The sequence below is a fragment of the Abramis brama genome (assembly GCF_963993115.1).
Source record: "Abramis brama genome assembly, chromosome: 18".
Lineage (NCBI taxonomy): Eukaryota > Metazoa > Chordata > Actinopteri > Cypriniformes > Leuciscidae > Abramis > Abramis brama.
The window spans coordinates 23,735,924-23,759,277 of record NC_139980.1 but is presented as its reverse complement, the minus strand read 5'-3'; the positions used below and the strand labels follow the sequence as shown (position 1 = coordinate 23,759,277).

Here is a 23,354-nt window from a genome sequence, read left to right as displayed (position 1 = left end):
GATGATTTAAAGTTTCAGCTATATCTGCAAGTGTTGTTGTTGTTTTTTGGATTGTTTTATGAGGTAGCATGTGTGAATTAGTTTGTGTTTGTGAATGAACATTTACTTGTAGGGTTCCTGGTCCCACCACTGTAATAAAACCATTTCCAGTATCTCCAGAGGGAGAGGATCACCATCCTGGAGGTATGCCTTTATGGCCTCCTCATCATCAGTCAATGCTGGTTCTTCCTACAAACACACCAATGCATTAAATTCAAACAAAATTCAAGCAAAAATTCAAACGTCTTGCCTTTACAGTCCCCTTACATTTGTGTCAGGATTATCAGATGCAGTATACTCATGACTGGTCTTGTCCTCCTGGTCTGGAGGGGATTCAGCGCTCTGACTCTGGGCCTGAGCCTCTAGCAGGCCCTGCAGCTCCTCTGGAGGTTCCTCAGGTGGTTCAGAATCATCTGCATATGACACATGTTTCTGGGTCTTCCGTTGGATCAGCTCCTGTAGCCGCTCTCGGAACTGGATGTGGAAAACTCCCAGCTGCTCTGCAAGCCACTTCCCATGGGTGGTCTTTCCAGAGCCCCTCACTCCAAGCATGAAGACACGCAGCGCAGGTGGCTGGTTGCATACAAGCAGAGCTTTGTGATATATGTACATTGTTTGCCACATAGTGTACATATTTGTCATTTTCTATTTGTTTTCACAGATGCAGAAGATGTTTTGTTGTCACTTTCCAACGTGTGTTTTTATAATTTATCCTGATATATAAATATATGTGATGAATTTATCCTGTAAAAATATATATGACACCTGAGTAAGGTCTGTTGACTAAATCACTATAATGACTGTGTATTAAAGCCATTGTGCAAATTATTATTATTATTTTATTTTTTTAATCATAAAAAATACCTTTAATGGTTGTGTGTTAGATATGTAGAGTTTAGGGTTCTGCATGAACTTTTCTTGTGCCTCCGTGCTGGAGAAATAATAGACTCTGTCTCTGTACTTGGCAGCATATTCGTCCAGACAAGGTTGTAGCGTACCCCTCTCCTTCAGCACCACTGGGCAAAAATGCTTGGTGTCTCCCAGCTGCCTCTTAAAGCTGACTTCCTCCTGAGACCATCATAAACAAAAGAGTGGTTTGATATTCTAAGAATAAGTAACAGGTTGTTCACACAGAGTAAGTGTTCTTACATCGGTCTGCTCTATTTTTTTTATAAGTCAGGGTTTCCCAAATTGGGGTTTAGATAATATTTAATTAAATTGAAATCATTCATTTTAAAAACAATTAAAATAAAATAATAATTATTATTATTGTAAATATTTATTTACATGCATGTCTTGCAACCATTAATCAACATCAGAGAACCATGAACATGCAAATGTGTTACATTATTGAAATATTAACTTGATATATTAGGGGGTACTTAAAGTAAATATTTTAAAAAGGTATTCGGCGGACAAAAGCCGTTTTTCCACCGTCAGGCCGAATGGTTCTAAGAATGACACGGAACGGTTACATTTCCACTTAAGCTTGGTTTGACACAGTAAAATTACAAACTGTACAAACTGAATTCCGTGATGAGCCGTGCTGGTAGAATCCGTGTAGTGACATCGCCGCTCAGGATTGGCTGGCTATTTACATCTCATACAGTCTGGAAATTGTATGAGTTACCAAAGCAATGACTGATGCATTTGTATTACATTCCAAAGGGCTCTGTCATCAGCCTCACGGTTGAAAATGAAACCATATCCATACCGGCTGGGCCGGATCGGCACGGAATGGAATGGTTAAGCAACGAGAAAGGTTTGGCCCAAGTCAACGGTGGAGAAGCAGCTAAAGACATTTCGGAAGTAAATATGCTCTATATAGATGTCTCTGACTGCTGCAATTTGTCTTGCAACATGAGTTTCATGTTTGAGACACCTGTTTTCTATTTTATTCCATTCTATTCAGCAATTCTGCACCTAGTTGTTTTTGAATGCAAGAACGTGTCCTGTGTGAACAGCTCCTAATGCTGTAATCAATGAAATGATATTCACAAACCATTTTACTGCTGTAACATGTATATTGTGTAAGTGTAACAGGATATTCAATGATACAATTTTTTTTGATACATTTACAATAAGACCAGAAATGTGTATTAAGAAAGTAAATGGGTTCAGTTTTGATTTCATGCTTCATTCGTGTTCAGTGCTGGATTATTGATGTGTAACCTCTGATTCTTGTTCCTCCTCTTCATCAACATCATCTTGTTTCTCAACCTGTGCCAGCGCATTCATAGCCTCTTCCTCCTCCTTCAGGTCTGCGCTAGATATCCTCCAAGCTGTGTACTTAAATGGCTCTAAGAGAGAAATTTAGAGAGGGAAAGACAGAACAGAAAGGATATAGTGAATGAGAGGGTGTGACCGCTAATTTAGAGAGCATGAAACAGACAGACAGTCTACTCCACGTACTCTCCATATGGTAAATCATCTCTTGGAGGATGTCCTGAGGTGTTTTGTTGGTAATGTCCAGTATTACATAGCTGCAGGTGATGGTGTGCTCCATGCTTTCCCAATCTGCCACAAACTGCTTCAGCTGAACACTAAAGGCATCCATCTCTGGGCCGTCAGGATAACCATTTTCCCACACCGTTGGAAGTACCACCTCTGTACACCCAGACATATGCAGATATACAAAAAAATATATACCTTGCAGAAGAAGTCATAAACCATTACTGACACTCAAGTAAAGGAAAAGTAAGAGTTGAAGGAAAAATATTCAGATATATAATAAGACTACAAACCTTCATCATTTAAACTTTTGACTTCATCATCAGACTTATCAGAACTCTCTGTAAATACATATCAATTATTTATCAAAACATATTTTAACACATATAGTATTCATACCTTTAAGACCTAAGACTACTGGCAATACTGTAAGGTTGAGCAGAGTTCAACATTATGTTAATGCACAGCAATGCAATGATGTGAAAGAGTACTACCTGACTCCTCAATCAATGTCTCGAGTTTTGGCTGGGTGTCAATAGGCTGTGAATCTTTCTTTGAGGCTTCAGTAGGTTTCCTACAGCAACAACAAAAAAAAGAATTGAATCACACCTCCATTTTGAAATACGTAAACCACCACTTTCCAACATGAAACCATGAAAATCAACAATGTGTTTGATTTTTCTCCACAGGCTTTGAGATCGTTTTAGATGCAAGATCCAAACATCTGACATTTGGGAGTCTCAATTCTCAATTTCATGTACACTAATGTTCAAAAGTTTAGGGTCAGTAAGATTCAAAGTATGCTGATAATATAATTTTTAATTAAAAACAAAATAGAAGCATTTTCTCCAGAGGTTTCAAACTTTGAATCCCCACTTTATATTTTCTGAAACTGGGCCCTTATATTAGCTGCACTTACAGTGTCTCATGATTGTCTTTTGTCTTATGCAGTTTCCTATCTTTCTTTAGGCGAGCCAGCACAGCTCGATCCACCTCTTCTTTATTCTGTTCATACATCCTGGTAAGTACAGTCCTTCCTTCAATAAACAACAACAAGTGACCAGTGACCATCACAATCAATTGGACTTCATGGCCTAAACAAGCATAGGCTGTATCATTTAATGTCAAAATCAGGACAAAAAAATTACCATTTACAAAAAAATGTTTGGTTATTTAGTATACATGCCAATACATGTCTTTCTCTCACCCTCTCCACCATTGTCTTGCAGACAGAATAGGACTTCAGGTGTTATAGCACCATGTAGTTCCTCAATGGTGATCAGCTGTGATCTACTGCTGGGAATGTTGTCCAGTATCCATCCTCTTTTATATTCAGCATCCACATCTTCAGCCTCAATCTGACAAGCCACAGGCACTCTTAAAACACAAATAATGTTGTTCTATGTATGAGAGCTGAGGGTGGCAGCACAGCAGTTACCTCTCTGATGTGCTTCTCCAGGGCCTCCAAATAAAGCTCCCGTGAAGCTGTGACTGGAGACTCTGCTGCTTCCTTCATAGCTTCCTCCACAAGAGCTTGAACATCTGGATGATCTTCTGTCACCTCTATTGCTGTAAAATGACACATTACACATTCAGTGTTATTTTAGTATTATTTATATACTATTAAAGTATTTATTCATATTTTGGATTGGCTTTTGTTTTTATATTTTCAGTTTTTTATTTCAATAGTTTTGCTATTATTGCTTTTGTTATTAAGTGTGCTTGCTGAAAGCAGCACACTTATTGTTCTTCTTAAGTTTTCTTATTATTAGGGCCCAAGCCCTGAAAGGGCGAAGGCCCTATTGTTTTCGTAAGGATTATTAGGGCCCAAGCCCTGAAAGGGCGAAGGCCCTATTGTTTTCGTAAGGAAATTTTTTTTTTTTTTTTTCCTTCTTCTTCATTATTTTTTTTTGTTGCCTTTTTGCAACTTTTGGGGCCCTTAACATGCTCAAAAAATCTTGAAACTTTGCACACAGGTCAGAACCCGCGGCCATCAGGGCCGGACTGAAGCTGGTACCCGGGCGTGGCAGGGGGGCTCGACAGCACCCCCTGGAATGGGGTCCGAAATCTTGGTCCATATATCAAACACGCTTGCATGTAATAATATGAAACTCAGTACACATATAGATCTCATCGGGCCGAACAACTTTCGTGCTCTAAGTTTTACAAAAGCCCAACAGGAAGTCGGTTATTATACGTTGTTTGGAAAACGCATACAATGGAATGTGAAATACTCCTCCTAGGGAATTCATCCGATCGCCACCAAACTCGGTGTGAATGAAGTCAAGACATTGAGGATGAATTCTTGCGAACGGATTTTTGATATCTCGAACGGTTTGGCCGTAGTGAGGAAACGAATTTATGGCGAATAATGAGACACAGGAAGTGTGTTATAACTTCTGCATACATTAACCCTTAAAGACCTACAACATTTTTGGGGCGCCTGACTCACCTGTACTTTTCTTTGTTTTTCTAACCCATTCTAGCAGCAAGCATCAAGTGCCATATATCATTTTAAACAGGAGAGCCTAAAGTTTCCATCTAGCTCATTTAAAGTCACAGTTTTACATTTCTTTTGTCAGAGAATTTATGAAATTAACAGGATTTTAAGAAAAACGGTGCAAAAAATGTGGTGTTTTCAGTGTGAACTCAAACAGAACTTCCTGAAGTTTTGTTTTTTTCCTTTAGAAAGTTAGACTTGGTTGTTTTAGACTTCCAGATGAAATTTTGTCTACATGTAACAATCCCTCAGCAAGTTATAGCCATTTATTATAATATTATTCTAGGCGTTTTTGAGTAAAAACAGGTGTATTACATTTACTGACAATGTAGATGTGTCCAAATAAGTTCAGGAAGTAAAGTAAATAGAAAAGTTGTTATATTACAACAGAACACTGAAGCAAACATTTTTCTTCAAAAAATTATATTATAATTTGAACATGAACAACAAATGCAAACAATATAACAAGTAGTGACAACTGTGCAATATACTGTAAATACTAACAATACAATATAGCCTACAGAGTGTAAATGAACAAATGGTTCAAATAATCTTCACAAACTGAATACAAAAAGAAATAAACAGTGCAAATGAAGAAATGGTTCATTGAGGGTAATATACTGAGTGCTAATAAACAAATAGTGCAAATAATCTTCACAAACTAAATACAAATAGATAAATAAACAGTGCAAATGATTCAAACAATTTTCTGAATCGGAAGGTTCCACCACCAGGTCATCATCCAACGACTCGTTTAAAAAAATCAATTCTAACACATCCTCCGATTTGTACTGCTGTTTTTTTGACATACTCATGCTCTTTCGTGTTTTGTGCTCTTTCGTGTTTTATGCTCTTTCATGTTTTGCGCTATGGTCAAAAACTTTGCATCCGTTAGTATTCATGCGTAGTTTTCAATGCATTACATTTGTTAAAATGTATAAAGAAACGAGATTGGTTGTTAAAAACACCAATCACTATGTTTATTGGTTGAGCTGATGACCGTTTGGACGAATCTGGGCATGGTTGTGGGACTAAGCATCAACAATCGTTCCTGTTTGGCTCAGAGAAAGAAACCACATGTGTTTCCTTGACGAATCACTGCTGCAGATTTTGATGACGCAATCACCGGCACTACGGAGCCACTGAATGACCAATAGAGACAACAGTGATAACATGAGAATCTCATCTTTACGGTGTATTTTAAAGCATACAGATTGGATTAGCGACTCAAAAGTTATTAAACATTTTAGAACGATAGTTATTTTATGCCGCGGGCGGCTGTATCGGTCTTTAAGGGTTAACTGATCTTGATGAAACTTCAGCAGTGTGTTCGTTGTAAGAGGCCGAGCACATGGATGTGACTATTGTGAGTCAAAGTTATAGCGCCACCAACTGGCTGCAGGAAGTTTGTCACTTTCAAAATGCTTTGAAGTCACTCTCTTATTTTTACCCGATTTGCTTCAAATTTTATGTGTATAATGTAAACACACGGCAGATGTAGACCTGTGGAAGGATTATTGATATCTTAGATACTGTTGCCGTGGCAACGCATCAAACTTTAAGATTCTTTTCGGATGCTTTTGAGACTCTTCACATGCTTGAAAATGCATGAAACTTGACAGACACATCACATTTATTATCCAGTAGACGTGCAAAGTTTCAGAAACGGGCGTGGTGGAATGGCTCAGTAGCGCCACCTTTAGTCAAAAATGGGGGCTTAGTTTTTCCTAGAATCACAAAACTTGGTAGGTGTATTGTTCTCATCAAGCAGGACAACTTTCTAATTTACAGTCATTACCTCAGACCCACAGGAAGTCAGATATTTTGGTTTGAATGTGGATTTTCTGGAGAATTTTCTCTCTCTCTCTGTGTGTCTGTGTGTGTGGAGGGGCGGATTTGTCTATTCCATTTAATCTTTGTTTTTCAAGGTTTCAGGGGCTTTTGGGGCCCTTAACGTGCTCGAAAACTCTTGAAATTTTGCACACAGGTCAGAACCCGCGGCCATCAGGGCCGGGCTGAAGCTGGTACCCGGGCGTGGCAGGGGGGCTCAACAGCGCCCCCTTGAACAGGGTCCGAAAACTTGGTCCATATATCAAACATGCTTGCATGAATTAATATGAATCTCGGTACACATATAGATCTCATCGGGCAGAACAACTTCTGCACTCTATGTTATTAGCTCCGCCCAAAAGGAAGTGAGCTATTATGGGTTGTTTGAAAAACGCATGCTGTGGAATTTAATGTACTCCTCCTACAGAATTCATCCGATCCCCACCAAACTCGGACAGCATGAAGTCAAGACATTGAGGATGCTAAATTGCGGACGGATTTTTGATATCTCGAACGGTTTGGCCGTGGCGACGAAACGAATTTATGGCGATAAAAAAGAAACAGGAAGTGTGTTATAACTTCTGCATACATTGACTGATCATGATGAAACTTCAGCAGTGTGTTCGTTGTCAGAGGCCGATCACATGGATGTGACTATTGTGAGTCAAAGTTATAGCGCCACCAACTGGCAGCAGGAAGTGTGTCACTTTCAAAATGCTTTGAAATCACCCTCTTAGTTTTACCCGATTTGCTTCAAACTTTATGGGCCCTATCTTGCACCCAGCGCAATTGACTTTGTACACCGACGCATGTATCATTCCTATTTTGCACCTGCGCAAAGCGCGCTTTTCCCTCCACAAAAGCACGTCGCTAAACTAGGGAATGAACTTGCGCTCCCTGGGCGGTTCAGCACAAAAAAGGAGGCGTGTTCCGGCGCAAACGTTCCTTCATGCTATTTTGCAGGTTTAGAAAACAATTGTGCCACTAACCAGGAAAAAATAGTTTAAAGTCAGTGGCGGGTTGCGCATGTTATTCATATGCTATTTTAAGGGCGCATGCTTGGCCATAATCAATGTAGCGTGTGCACAACGCGCATACACTTTGATTCTCTCATCTACACAGAAGCAGCAGTTTTCATTTTTGCAAATCATATATTATTACGATAGATAGATAGATAGATAGATAGATAGATAGATAGACAATTTATTATAAAAGCATACATCTAGCTTACACATTTACCCAAATTATCATACGCCTTTTTAACCGAAGTTAATTTGGGTGGGTTTCTCCATCCCCAACGTCCCTGACGAGAGAGTTGCTCTCCTTGGCTGTGAACCGCTCTTGGCGCGCGCCTGGCAAATCCGCCGTTATAATAGGAATCCGCTTTAGAACAAAGCGCGCCTGCTCTTAAAGGGAATGTGAGATGTCGCTCTGATTGGTTTATTTCACGATACGCCCAAACCACACCTATGAATAATGAAGCTACTTCAGACCAACCCATTTTAGATTTGCGCCGGGCGCAAGAGTCATTTATGCCGCCGGGAAAATAGCAACAGCGCCAAGACCCGCCCACAAAGTTACTTGCGCTTTGCACTTTGACACTTGCGTTTCAGATCGTTAAAATAGGGCCCTATGTGTATAATGTAAACACACGGCAGATGTAGACCTATGAAAGGATTATTGATATCTTAGATACTGTTGCCGTGGCAACGCATGAAACTTTAATATTCTTTTCGGATGCTTTTGAGACTCTTAGCATGCTTGAAATTGGATGAAACTCGACAGACACATCACATTTATTAGCCAGTAGACATGTGTAAAGTTTCAGAAATGGGCATGGTAAGGGGCTCAGTAGCGCCACCTTTAGTCAAAAATGGGGACTTAGTTTTTCCTAGAATCACAAAAATCGGTATGTTTATTGTTCTCATCAAGCCGGACAACTTTCTAATTTACACTCATTAGCTCCAACCAACAGGAAGTCAGATATTTTGGTTTGAATGTGATTTTTTGGAGAATTCTCTCTCTCTCTCTCTCTCTCTGTATCTATGTCTCTGTGTGTGTGGGGTGTGGGGAATTTGTCTGTTAGGAGAAATTTGCTTTTATAATTGTTTTTCTAGGTTTCAGGGGCTTTTGGGGCCCTTAACGTGCTCGAAAACTCTTGAAACTTTGCACACAGGTCAGAACCTGCGCCCATCAGGGCCAGGCTGAAGCTGGTACCCGGGCGTGGCAGGGGGGCTCAACAGCGCCCCCTTGAATGGGGTCCGAAAGCTTGGTCCATAGATCAAACTAGCTTGTATGAATTAATATGACACTCAGTACACATATTGATCTCATTGGGCCGAACAACTTTCGCACTCTTAAGTTATACGTCATCCCAAAAGGAAGTCAGCTATTATGGGTTGTTTGAAAAACGCATGCTGTGGAATTTAATGTACTCCTACAGAATTCATCCGATCCCCACCAAACTCGGTCAGCATGAAGTCAAGACATTGAGGATGCTAAATTGCGGACGGATTTTTGATATCTCGAACAGTTTGGCCGTGGCGAGGACACGAATTTATGGCGAAAAAAGAGAAACACGAAGTGTTATAATTTCTGCACACATTAACTGATCTTGATGAAACTTCACTAGTGTGTTCGTGGTAAGAGGCCGATCAGATGGATGTAACTATTGTGAGTCAAAGTTATAGCGCCACCAACTGGCAGCAGGAATTGTGTCACTTTCAAAATGCTTTTGACAAAAGTGGGTGGGTTAGTTTTACCAACAGTTACAAAAATCAGTACGTATATTGGTCTCATCGAGCCGGACAACTTTCTAATTTACAGTCATTAACTCCGACCAACAGGAAGTCCGATATTTTGGTTTGAATGTGGATTTCTTTGCAAAATCAGCCTCTGAATTTTTACCCACTCCTCTTAAGTGGTTTATTTTATTCCCACCAAACTTTTTCAACATGATGAAAATACATTAAAGATGCTAAATTGTGAACGGATAATACATATCTCAAACGGTTTTGCTATGGCGAGGGATTAAAGTAATGTCATAAATGGAAACACTAAAAGCCTCATATCTTCTAAAAATGTAATTATACACCATTTATTTCTATATAAAATGATACAAATATCAGAACTAAACCCATTTTATTCTTTTTTTATTTTTTTATTTAATAATTGTTTAAGTTTAAAAACAGCCAGAATGTTTTTTTAGTCCAAAAAACAAATAAATCATGTCATTCATAGTACTATACTGCCCTCTTGTGTTCAAAATCAGGTAGGCCTATTGTATCTATATAAAAATATACTAGGTATGTGACGGTGAGAATATTTTACCACCGGTTAATCAATGTTGTGGAATATTTTAAGTGTATCATAAAATCCGAATAAGGTAAGACAAGTAATATTTTCTATCTTTTATATATATATATATATATATATATATATATATATATATATATAAAAATATATATATATATATATAAATATAGCTGCGAGCAGCGATGAAGGGCCAAAGCCGGCGGCACCGCCACCCCGGTGCCTTTAGGTAACTAAAGACACCAGGGTGGCAGTGCCACCGGCTTGGGCCCGTAATCGCTGCTCGCAGCTATATTTATTCTTCTTCTTCTCCAAAGTGAATCGCTTTTTAGAGGGCCTTAACATGCTCGAAAACTCATGAAACTTTGCACACGCTTCAGAAGTGGTGAAAATTTACGTGTGATATGGTTTTCAAAATTGGGGGGGGGGGGCAAATTCGGTAAATTATTGCCCCCACATTTTGCCCCGGCTCTAGGTTTCACGTACAGGTATGAAATTTGGTACATACATGTAATGACCCAATACCTACAAAAAAGTCTCTTGGAGCATAGCCCTAAACACAACAGGAAGTCAGCTATTTTGAACTTCCTCTCAGATTTTGTGCAGTTTTTGCCATTTCCTGATGTTGTACTTTAACGAACTCCTCCTACAGTTTTGATCTGATCGTCTTCAAATTTGGTGAGTGTAATCTTAAGGCCTTTGCGACGTTAAATTGCGAAGATCTTGAGTTTTCGTCGAAGGGTGTGCCCTCGGCGGCCTGACAAATGTTCACCCAATTTCGGCCTTCTGGTGATATATGCATGATCAGATAAGTTCAATATTAATGTTGCTTGCAGTTCCGATGTTGCTAGGCAACCACAGACAGCCTGCAGTAACTTAGGCATACAATTTCCAATCTGCCCCAAACTTCACATGTTTGATAAGAGTCCTGTCCTGAACACATGACCATGCTCATATTTGGTTATAGCAATAGCGCCACCTGCTGGTAGCTGGAAGTGTGGCAAATACAAAACGTGCTCGAAAAATCATGAAACTTTGCACACGCTTCAGAAGTGGTGAAAATTTACGTGTGATGTGGTTTTCAAAATTGGGTGGGGCAAAATGGCTTAATTATTGCCCCTACATTTTGCCCCGGCTCTACGTTTCATGTACAGGTATGAAATTTGGTACATACATGTAATGACCCAATACCTACAAAAAAGTATCTTGGAGCTCAGCCCTAAACACAACTGGAAGTCAGCTATTTTGAACTTCCTCTCAGATTTTGTGCAGTTTTTGCCATTTCCTGATGTTGTACTTTAACGAACTCCTCCTACAGTTTTGATCTGATCCTCTTCAAATTTGGTGAGTGTAATCTTAAGGCCTTTACTAAAGGCGCCGGGTGGCGGTGGCAGGGGTGCGAGGGCCCTTTTCATCGCTGCTTGCAGCTTTAATTATTATTATTATTATTCCCGGGAGAAAAATTTTGGCCAGCTCCTGCGCCTAGGCCCTTTGAGACAGAGACACCGTTCCAACTTTAAAACGTCCGGTCAGTGTAAGTGACTTGCGAAGATGACATCACGAGTCCATGTCGTTCGTCCGCAATATTGGATTGAACAGAAAGCGAAACTAAATTTTCACAGGTCACAAATTTGGTCCGAACTTCACGAAACTGGACGTACATGATCCTTGGACCAAGCCTCACAAAAGTTACTAGAAGGATTTTTGATTTTCGGAAGCGTTTGCCCGTCACAACCAAACGAAATCAGCGGCGTAGTCGCCAAACAGGAAGTCGTCCATATCTCAGGAACTCTGTCACGTATCGAAACCAAACTTTGTACATGAACTCGGGACTCCAATGTGAGGATGCACAAGATCTGATTTTTTTTTATTTTTTTTTATTTTTTTTTATTTCAGGCTAATTGACAAACCCATTTACCTATGTCTATGCAAAAGTTTCACCTCACACTTTTAATGTTAATGCATTTAGACAGTAGGTGGCACTGTTGTATTACATTTCACAGAGCTGCCAAGTCAGTGTATAGACTGCATTCGTTTTTATTAGGTTTGTCTTAATAAATGCAGGGCCTGAATTTCGTTTTTTGCATCGGTCTAATTTAATCATCTTCATTTATTAATATATACAGATTTGTATGCATGAATTGTGCATTTCCAGTTCTCAAAACAGTTAATAACAAAAAAAAACTTTATACAAAATACATCATGCTCTTCTTCGCTAACCGAACAAACAATTCATTGTCTGTGGCTGTGTTTGTGCGCACGGGAAATATGCTGCGCATAACAATAGAAAACGTCTCGGTTACGTATGTAACCCTCGTTCCCTCCTCAACGCCGAATGGGGTTTCGCTTAGAAAGCCTATCATCTTCGAGTATATAAAACGAGCCAATGGCAATGAAATGCCATGGGTCTGCGGAATTTGCATAGCGTATCTCCGCCCCACCCTGGGGGTATATAAGGAAGTGCGCTGGCAACATGCAGATATGTCTTCGCTGAGGAGCCGAGACTGAACTCAGGCGTTCCAGCGGAAGTGGCAGGGAGACGTAACGTCTCCGTTCCCTACTCAGGGAACGAGGGTTACATACGTAACCGAGGCGTTCCCTTTCGTAGTCACTCCGAGTTACGTCGGATGACTACGAATGGGGTTCCCAGTGTAATCACGCCACCTCTCGACTGTCTTCCAGTGCCCTGCGTAAGTCTGAGCTCCCTGTCGTGAGACTAGCACGGACGAAGGAGTCCTACTTAACACAGGGATACCAAGGTACACTGGGAAGCATATCTCAGTGGAAATATGCAATTATGCCCAGCCTGAAGGGGGGGACTTGAAATACACATATGACCCCGGGGGGCTGCATATGGAGTATCACTGGGGTGTCCAGCCGCAGGTGGAATATTTCAACCCCAGGGGTGGCAAGGTGGCTTGCCAAGGGAAAGACACATGCTCAGAGAGGCTTACAGTGGAATACACATGTGGGGGTCACCCAGAGGGGGAACCATGCACATGGAAGCACCTAGCCAAGCGCGAAAGCTGCCAGTGGCATAACTCTGGCGTTGACGTCGTCAGTGCTGGAGGAGACTCGGGGCTTATTAGGCTCACCTGAGAAGAATATCGCACGTATCCCATCCGTGGAGAGGAATGGCGAGCAAGCGAAGACACCTGAGCAGAATCTCTTACCGGCTAGTTGAAGCGAGTACATGAGAAGAAACTGGCTCCACTCGGAGATTATAGAATCTCGCAAATGTGTTAGGTGTCGCCCAGCCTGCAGCTCTGCAGATGTCTGTTAGCGAGGCGCCATGTGCTAGAGCCCAAGAGGATGCCACACTCCGAGTGGAGTGGGCCGTCACACCAAGGGGGCATGGTCGACCTTGCTGCTGGTATGCCAAAGCAATGGCGTCCACTATCCAGTGAGACAACCCTTGCTTGGAGAGAGCCTTCCCCTTCAGCTTCCCACCATGACAGACAAAGAGCTGATCTGAGGTCCTGAAACATTGCGTTCTGTCTACGTAAGTACGGAGTGCACGTACTGGACAGAGCAGTGCCAAGGCTGGGTCTGCCTCCTCCAAGGGCAGCGCTTGCAGGTTCACCACCTGATCTCGAAAGGGAGTGGTGGGAACCTTGGGCACATATCCAGGCCGGGGTCTCAGGATCACGTGAGAGTTAGCCGGTCCGAATTCCAGGCACGCTTTGTCAACCGAAAATGCCTGCAGGTCCCCTACCCTCTTGATGGAGGCCAATGCAACCAGGAGCGCTGTCTTCATTGACAGGAACTTAAGCTCCACTGATTGCAGAGGCTCAAAGGGAGCACTCTGCAGGGCAGTTAAAACCACTGAGAGGTCCCAAGAGGGAACGAGAGGAGGGCGAGGAGGATTCAGTCTCCTCGCTCCTCTCAGGAACCTGATGATCAGGTTGTGCTTTCCCAGAGACTTACCATCAACTGCGTCGTGATGTGCGGCAATGGCGGCAACATACACTTTCAGGGTGGAGGGAGACAGCCTTCGCTCCAACCCTTCTTGCAGGAAGGAAAGCACGACACTGATCGGGCATTTCGTGGGTTCTTGATGTTTAGAAGAACACCAGCTGACGAAGAGGTTCCACTTCAACGCATAGACATGTCTCGTGGACAATGCTCTAGCGCAGTGGTTCCCAAACTTTTTGAAAGCATGGCACCCCTTTGTAGTGTTTTTTTTTTTTCACGGCACCCTAACCCAATTAAACTAAACGAACATATGTACATACATATATACAATTATATCCAGATGAGCAAACAACAAATGAAGCATAAACAGCAGCATGAATTTATTATGAATGCATCACAACAGACATAATATGAGGCAAAACAACCCCTTCAGATGAATCATCAGTCCATTAATAACTGGACACACGTCAACAGACTGATTTTAACCAATTAGGCTACTGTATGTGAGAATCATTGGAACAAAACAGATTTAAAGATACTTATCTCTTTAAATAATAATAAACAACTCCAAATATTTTTGCATATGTTGGTGTTTTGATATGATTTTAAAATATGCTGTAAACAGGGTTAGCCTATTATAGTTTTGCATTTTTCATTAGTTTTTATTTTTATTTCGTTTTGACTTTTTGTTTTCAAATTCAGTTTAGTTTTAATTAGTCTGTTGATAGTTGACTTGTGCAAAGATAGTTATTTTAGGCTGTTTAAATTGGAAAATAAAGCTGAGATTCTGCGGCACCCCTAGCCAGTTGTCACGGCACCCCACAGCACCCCTCTTTGGGAACCACTGCTCTAGCGGAAGTGATGGTAGCCACCACCGCTGGTGGTAGGGTACTCAAACCTGCCTCGTCCCGTCCAGGAGCCACACGTGGAGGCTCCAAAGATCGGGACGAGGGTGCCATAGGGTGCCCCGTCCCTGAGAAAGAAGGTCTTTCCTCAGAGGAATTGGCCAGGGAGGTACTGTCGCGAGGAGTATAAGTTCTGGAAACCAGGTGCGGTTGGGCCAACGGGGCAACCAAAATCACCTGCTCCTCGTCCTCCCTGATCTTGCGCAAAGTCTGCGCAAGAAGGCTCACTTGGGGAAACGCATACTTGCGGCCAGCTGTGCGCCAGTGCATCCGTGCCGAGCGTGCCCTCAGGGAAAAAAACAGGTCGCAATTCATTTCATTGCCATTGGCTCGTTTTATATACTCGAAGATGATAGGCTTTCTAAGCGAAACCCCATTCGTCGTCATCCGACGTAATTCAGAGTGACTACGAAAGGGAACAAGGAGAAATGCGCAGTCACATGCTCAAACAATCAACAACGTCGCTCTAGAGGTGCGTTGTGGACTGCGAAGTGGACTTCACAGGGTTTTCCGCCATCTTAAGTGAGATTCCAATCCGAAGGGAGCGAACATGTTCAGTTCGAAGGGCACTGCGCACAGCATAGGGAATAAGGGAACATCGATACATCACTTCACAGGAAGTGGAGAGCGATGATCACCCAACTGTCATTTCGCGCACCACGTCATCACCAGTCAGAACGGTCATAACTAATGATGGAGGAGTTTACGTATGTGTGTAAGTATTCATACATTTCGCCATTGTTATACAAATGACAGTATTTTAACGGTTATTGTTGTGAATATTACATATACTACTTTTGATGATTATAATTTACCTCAGTGAATGCAGCCAGCTTAGCTAGTTTGTGAAGTAAAGTGATTTTATTTTAGTTTGTTGTAAAATAGTGCAATATAATTGTAAATATATAATATAATAATAAAAATTAAAATATGAATGTAGTCCTATATATATTTATGTTATATCATAATCTGCGCGACTCCATCGTTGACTTTCTTTGATGACGTTTGCAGGGCGTTTCAAATGAGCGGTTATTGTCAGTGAAGTCCACTTCAACTGATATACCGTGCTCAGGGAGTAGGGGAGCAGTGAACACTGCGTATGGACCCTGTCGAATGGAACGCACATTAGATGTGTAAAAACAAGTGGAAAGCGCCGCTGTCTCCTTTCCACAAGCGCTTGTTCTCCTGTGGCGTCTGTCGTTGCTATGCAACCGTGAACTGCGCTCTCCATGATGACAAGATCTGTGTCTGAAATCGCTCCCTATCCACTATATAGTGCACTATTTAGGGTGTCGGCCATTTTGTAGTGGTGTCCGAATTCTGAGTGAACGACATCATTCCCTACATTCTTCACTACTTTTACCCACAATCCTCTCTGAATTCGAGTGTACATATGATGTACACTTGCTGAGACACTATTTCCCACAATCCAACACGATAAGGCGATAGAGCGCGAATGAAAAATAAACAAAAATGTCACCATGGCAACGGTGCACGCGAGTTATTTATTTATATATACCGTTATATCTATATTTGAATAAACAAATGTCTTGTGTAGTGTTTTGTTCTCTTTTATTTTCACATATAAATGTAAAAAGTAAATAAATATGACAAGCAAGTGTTTTTATTATCTTTTTTTTTTATCAAATAACGCAATAAACGTGAAAAATACATACATAAAATTGTTACATATAATTCATACAGCCAAAAAAAGGAAATATTAAAGATGGGTAGGTAATGTTTATGACAAATTGTCCGAGCTCTCTGGCGCGTGATAATTATGTCAGCGTCCGAATTCTTTGCTGATGTAGTGCACTCAACTGCCATTCACTATGTAGGGATTAGTGAATGAGTGAGCGGTTTCAGACACAGCTAAGGAAGTATCAGCAAAAGATTAATAGATTTCTAGTCCTTGCATTAGCTTTACTACTAGATATATTTATGGAGATGAAAAATAATAAGGCGCTGAAGGATTAAAATTTAAGAATATGTTTTAGATCTGCTGATCCTATTTCCCTACATAACATCACATAAAAAAACTAAGGTAAATTACACTGTATTGGGCATTCAAGGTGAACATGATGGCATCAATTTACTGATCAGAAGTCAGCTGTAAGTCAGCTGTCTAAACATTGTAATAGTCAGGGGTTAGTTGAACTGTGTGTGAATGTTACATAGTCTTGGGTCTCGTGACCATTTGTTGTTTATACCATTTGGGGGGGGGGGGGGGGGGGGGGGTACCATTATCTCAGTTGGGGGCAATTGCCTCTATTGTCTTTAGATGATTAGATTCAGTAGTCATCTCTAAGGCTGTAAGTTCAGCACCTTTAAGGACAGCCCACTGAATGGCCTATAAGATACATGTAAAGTTCCCTCAGTCAGATTATGTTGGACGAATCCGCAGCCGCGCTCAATAAAGAATACTTCTGTTTGAACGTGATCCCAACTGTCTCACTGATCTCTGCTTTGAAGAAAGAAAAACTTTACAACAGATGGTGCCGTGAGCCGGATGGAGAAAAAGGAAACTCAAAGAACTGAATCTTGAAACTTCAAGCTTTCCAGCTTCCTCCAGATTGAAAACTTCAAGCTCAAAGATCTCAACAAAGCTGACCGAGTCCCAGACTGAATCTTGAAACTTCAAGCTCAAAGATCTCAACAAAGCTGACTGAGTTCCAGACGAATGTTTTCTGTACAACCAACGATTCGGTGAGTTTCACTCTATCCAAAGAACCAATGCAGACCAGTACAATTGTTTTCCTCTGCGTCGTTCAGAGAAGAAGTTAACAAACAGCTGTAGAGTTTGGTTAACTAAAGATAAGCCTCTAAAAAGTTTTCTTTTAGAGATGAAATTGATCCTCTGTTGATGGCAGGGAAGATTAACAGTTACATGTTAATATTGTGTGTATGCTCTTGCTAGAGAAGACCTATCTGTAAGCTAGAGAATTAGCTTTAGAATTAGATTTAGCCTCATGCGCTAATAAGATTGTACCCTCTGTTTGCAAGACAGTAGAGAGAAGTTTTTTTTTAGTGTTTGTTTGTGGTAACAGAAATTCACAAAATGTTTAGGAAAAGTACTAGACAGATTACACCTTTTTGGACAGATAGTGAATTCAAGTCTTTGTTATCAGAGCACATGGACTCAATCGTGACTGAGGAAGTCAGATTGAATTTAACAAAGAAATTTGGCATTGATCCAGGCAAAGTTTGGTCAATTGAAGATTGTAAGAAGGTACTAGGAGAAAGTATTCGCAAGAACAGTGTGAAAAGTTTTATCTGTTGTCACAGAGAATTTGGTTTAACCCTAGCTACAGAACAGTCTAAGCGCAACTCCGAGCTAGAGAAACAGATCAAAGAGCTCCGTGCTAGAATATCTTCGTTGACTAAGAAAGTAAACCGCAACAAAGATGCAGAAAAAACTGATGTGGAAGAAGTTAGTCAGCCTGATAACAATTATCCTGACTTAAAAGCTTTCTTTGAAACAAATGTAGCCATCCAATCAGTAACTGATCAGCCTGTAGATTCAGTGCAGGTTTGTGGGGCTAGGAGAAGATCTCAGGGAACTAAAAGTGTTACTCCGAACTCTTCTGTTGTCCAAATACAAACGGTTGCCAAAACATCTTTAGGTCCTAAGGATATAGATAGACTCTCCCAGAGTTTACCCTCAGCACGCACAAATTTTTCTGAATTTAGAAGAGCATTGTTCAGTAAAATGCATCTTTACGACATGTCGTTGCCGGAAGTCACACAGCTGATGTCACAAATTCTAACTGAATCTGAATTCAACAATTTTGAGTCTGCTGTTACTTCCGAACTGCAACATGTCAGTAAAGGCGATTTGAGAGAAGGTGTTTTGAAAATCCTAAAGAATATCTTAGGACCCAAAATCGATTGGTCGAGAGTTACTAGCTGTGTACAAGAGAAAGAAGAAACTTCTGAATTTAGAAGAGCATTGTTCAGTAAAATGCATCTTTACGACATGTCGTTGCCGGAAGTCACACAGCTGATGTCACAAATTCTAACTGAATCTGAATTCAACAATTTTGAGTCTGCTGTTACTTCCGAACTGCAACATGTCAGTAAAGGCGATTTGAGAGAAGGTGTTTTGAAAATCCTAAAGAATATCTTAGGACCCAAAATCGATTGGTCGAGAGTTACTAGCTGTGTACAAGAGAAAGAAGAAACTGTGAGTGAATATACTGAGAGGTTCTGTCAGACCGCTGCCGCTTACAGCGGAATTGCTGACACTTCAGAGAAGGTGCTTGGTGATAATGGTCCCCTAGTTCGCGCATGGTTTCAGGGTCTTCTGTCAGAACATAAAAAGGCATTGCCTTACTTAGAACTAACATGGTCCAGTAGAACCCTGCAAAACAACTTGGACAAGTTAGCTACTTGGGAAAGAGACTCTGATGTCAAGGCAAGGGTAAAAATTGCAGCAGCATCCTTTAAGGTCAACTCAGAGAAGCCAAAGAAACACAAAAGTCCTAGAGAAGCCAGTTGTTCTTACTGTGGCAAGCACGGACATTTTGGAAAATAATGTAGAAAAAACAAAAATAACTTAAGACAAGTTAACAACGTTATGCAGATTTTACTACATTTGTTTGCTACTTTGAAGCAACCCCTCCCCTCGTCATTGGACTCGTGGGTAAGCTTTTTGAAGTGTTAACCATTTGGGCTGTGATTGCTTAATCTCCCCAGTAACTCACAACAAAGATGAAAGACTTATTGACTGTCACAGCCTTTGTTTGGGGGACATTCAGTATACTCACAGCCTTAAATGTTACTGCAGAACACTACAATCAGACACCATCCTCTGTTAATGATGTTTATTAGGACTGATGTTTCACTGGAGAATGGAAATGCGCCAATTTACTCACACACTGTACAGTGTGTACACAACACAGGGACAGAATAGGACACGGACAGTGAGGAGCCCAGGAAGAACTGGAAGCAACAGGCTTTCGGGGGCCAACCCTGTGGTGAAGATTCCCTTATAGGCCCTTCCCAACCATAGTCCATCCTCACCTCACTGGTCCATAGGTGTCAAATAAATTAAGAAATAGGGAAAGAATGAAACAACAACAGCAGACTCTGAAAACGCTACAACCCTAGTGTTTAAACAAATACTGCTACAACCCTAGTGTTTGGACAAATACTGCTCTGTCGTCTTTTGTTTTCTTTCTTCCTCTTTGCAGATAAACACTTGATGGCTCTCCTGAGACCCATATGCAAAGACCGTCTCACCTGCATATGAAGCCACAACCTCAAGAAAACAACTAGACCCACTGCCGAGCCAACCAACACAGAAGAAAAATACACAACGCAGAGACATACGAAACCTTCAGTCATCCATCGACATGATCAAGACTACAAGCCTGCACCATTACATGAGTGCTGCACCGGGTTAATGTCAAGTTAACCAACAAGCAATCTTGATCTTTCAACAAAATTACACACCAGATGACTGAAGATAATTCTTCATGGTTCAGAAACTTGTTCACGAGAAAATGAGTTCCAACCATAAAAAAATAAATAAAAATACACAGCGCAGAGACATCACGGACCCTAATCGCATGTTCGTTTCTGTGTCAACATGCAATTACAGAAAATCAACACAGAACATGTGCGACTTATGGAAGAATGAAGTCCATGCATGAATACTGCTGGTCTGCCGTTTCTTTGTTTTATTGTGTTACAGGTATGTGTGTATGCCATGATGTCTTCACAAGCTGCATCCTGGTATAAAACATCACCTCAGATTTCCATGAACAAGCCTCATGAGGGACGAGTCATCAGAGCGACTCTACGTGACAAATGGACTCTACAGGAAACAGACTTCACAGCTATTCAGGCGCCATGGACTTTCAAGACTTCCACTCTTATGCTACATGGTTCTCTTACGAGAGTCCTCTCGTACTGCGTTTTTATCAAAACGCTACGGGAAAAGTCTCTTTTCACGAAATACTGAAGCAAAAAATTATCCTTAATTTTCATACATGTAAAGCGCGTTGCAGCAGTAGTCAACTATGGCGAGACGGCTTGCTCGCTCATTGGCTGCTCTGCGGCAACTGCATAAGCCTATCGAGCGAGGCCTGAGGTGACGTCAGGCCAATGAGGGCGCTTCGCGCCCTCCTTGCCATTTCCCGCCGAGACGGGTGTGGCTAACCTCTATAAAAGGAGCTCGAAAAGGCTGATTCACTTGATTTTCATCTCTTCAGCGAAGCGCACGCATCGCTGGATCACGAGGAAGCAAGCGTCGTCTGAGGCAAGCACTTCAGCGGGACGAGCCACTTGAAGCCGCTGGCCTACGCCGCCTTCTACAGCCGTACCTGCTGCGCTTTCCGACGCATATCCTTTCATTATCCTTTTACTGTTCTTGTGTGTGTGTGTGTGTTCGCCTTGCGACACTCACCCCCTAAAAGAGCTGCGTCTTTTTAAAGATGCCTTCATGCGGCTCGTGCCGAGCCCCACTCACCGAGGGAGACCGCCATGTCATCTGCGTCTCCTGTTTGGGTGAGGACCATGCAGCGCTCGCGCTCGCTGACGGCGGCTGCCCTCACTGCGAGCTTTTGCCTATGGTGACTCTGCGGACTCGCCTGGCATTCTTCTCAGAGCCTGCATTCCCCGCCGCGCTGCCGCGCCGTAAGAAGCGCCGCTCGCAGCGGGTCCCGGAACCCGCTCCAGCCCGACTAAGCTCGCCGGTTCGCCCGCCTGCTTCACCGGCTTCTCCCGAATCACTTCCTGATGCTCAGCGCCCGCAGTCTGCCGCCGCTTCATCACAGGAAGTCGGTTCCGAGGCCGCGTCGGGGGAAAAGGATTCCTGCTCTCTGCTAGCTTCAGGCAGCGAGGACTGGGCGAGCTCCGAGGATCTCGCGCCTGCTGCCCGCAAGCCCACTACGAGAGCCAACATTGAGAGAGAGCTCATGCGAGTACTCGCGCTGGCCGCGGCGAGCCTCGGCATCGAGTGGTCTGCTCCGGAGCTCCCCTCTCGCACCCGGCTGGATGGTAGCTTCCTCCCTGGTGAGCGCACTTCTCCGGATTCAAAGCCCGCTCCTTTTCTTCCTGAGCTGCATGAAGAAGTTGCGAAGGCCTGGAACGCGCCCTTCTCTGCGCGAACGCGCTCGTCTGTGTCACCAGCATTTTCCTCCCTGGATAATGCGAAAGACCGAGGCTACCTTTCACTTCCGCCGGTGGAACAGGCGATAGCAACCCACCTTTGCCCGCCCTCTGCTGGACGGCGGACTAAACCGGTGTTGCCTTCAAAAGCCTGCCGCATGACGTCGACGCTGCTCGCGCGAATTTTCTCCGCCGCTGGGCAGGCCGCGTCAGCGCTACACACCATGGCTACACTGCAGATATTTCAGGGTGATCTCCTCCGCAGGTTGGACGAGATGGGACCTGAGGCTATCTGCATCGCGGATTTGAGGAGCGCTTCAGATCTAACACTCCGCGCTACCAAGTCTGCTGCACAAGCCATGGGAAAGTGTATGGCTTCCGCCACTGTTGCTGAGAGGCATCTATGGCTGACGCTCACGGAGATGGCTGATTCCGAGCGCAACGCGTTTCTCGACGCCCCGCTGTCTTCCGCTGGCCTTTTCGGTTCTTCTCTCTCCGAGTTCGTGGAGAGATTTACTGAAGCCCAGAAAGCGTCTCAAGCCTTCAAGCACTTCCTCCCGAAGCGCTCTGGTTCTGCAGCGGGTCGTGAAAAACAGACTCCGCGGAGCTCTCAGCCTCAGCCCCCGCCTTCGGCCGCATCCTCACAGCAGCGACAGCAGCGCAGCTCCGGGCCCCGCTCTCGCTCTACCAGCCGACGCCCCGCTCCGCGCGGGCCGCGATCGAGGATTGTGGTGAAGCCGGAAGCCCCGAAGAAGTCCTAGCTCTCCTAGGGAAGCGCAGGTGTGTGAGTCCCGCTGCGGCCGGTCTCTCACCCAAGCGCGCCGCTGTTTCAGTCCCAAGACTTGCGACTGTTCCAGCGTTTTCTGCAAGATGCAAGCCTGCTCAGCCGCCCGCTTGCCTGCACACAAAAGCCGTTTTTACGGCTACCCAGATATATCCCGAAAAGAGTGTATTTTCTGGTGTCCCGGCCACGGCCGATGGTGCTATAAGTGTAGTGTCGATGCCCACTCCTCAGTGCCCATCTCTACACACAAGCACAGCCCTACACTTAGGGCTCGCGCACATAAAATCGACTCAGGTCGATTGCGCTTCCAACATAGTGAAAGTGCCCGCACAAACACTATGTCTCACAGGCCACAGGCTCTCTGTAAAAACGAGACCTGTGCGCGCTCGCTCTGCTCAGTCAGACAGTGCGCCCAAAGCAGTGAATGTGCCCGCTTCCCGCCCACATTTACTCGCAGACATGAGTCCCACGGGACCCGCTCAGCCCTCCCTCACTCAGTCAAGCG

The 23,354-nt window shown here is 43.0% G+C and overlaps 1 protein-coding gene across 1 annotated transcript in view; it reads right to left on the bottom strand.

Annotated features, from left to right (window-relative positions):
* ak9 (adenylate kinase 9) overlaps positions 1–23,354 on the bottom strand; it is a gene marked incomplete at its 5' end in the record, with an annotated part of 70,652 nt that overhangs the window by 36,636 nt on the left and 10,662 nt on the right. Inside the window, 10 exons of the mRNA XM_084090716.1 lie at positions 107–228; positions 307–612; positions 904–1,107; positions 2,212–2,339; positions 2,452–2,646; positions 2,784–2,831; positions 2,985–3,064; positions 3,410–3,527; positions 3,698–3,848; positions 3,929–4,059. Of these exons, the coding sequence (XP_083946842.1) occupies positions 107–228; positions 307–612; positions 904–1,107; positions 2,212–2,339; positions 2,452–2,646; positions 2,784–2,831; positions 2,985–3,064; positions 3,410–3,527; positions 3,698–3,848; positions 3,929–4,059 (1,483 nt within the window). The remainder of the gene's footprint in view (positions 1–106; positions 229–306; positions 613–903; positions 1,108–2,211; positions 2,340–2,451; positions 2,647–2,783; positions 2,832–2,984; positions 3,065–3,409; positions 3,528–3,697; positions 3,849–3,928; positions 4,060–23,354) is intronic.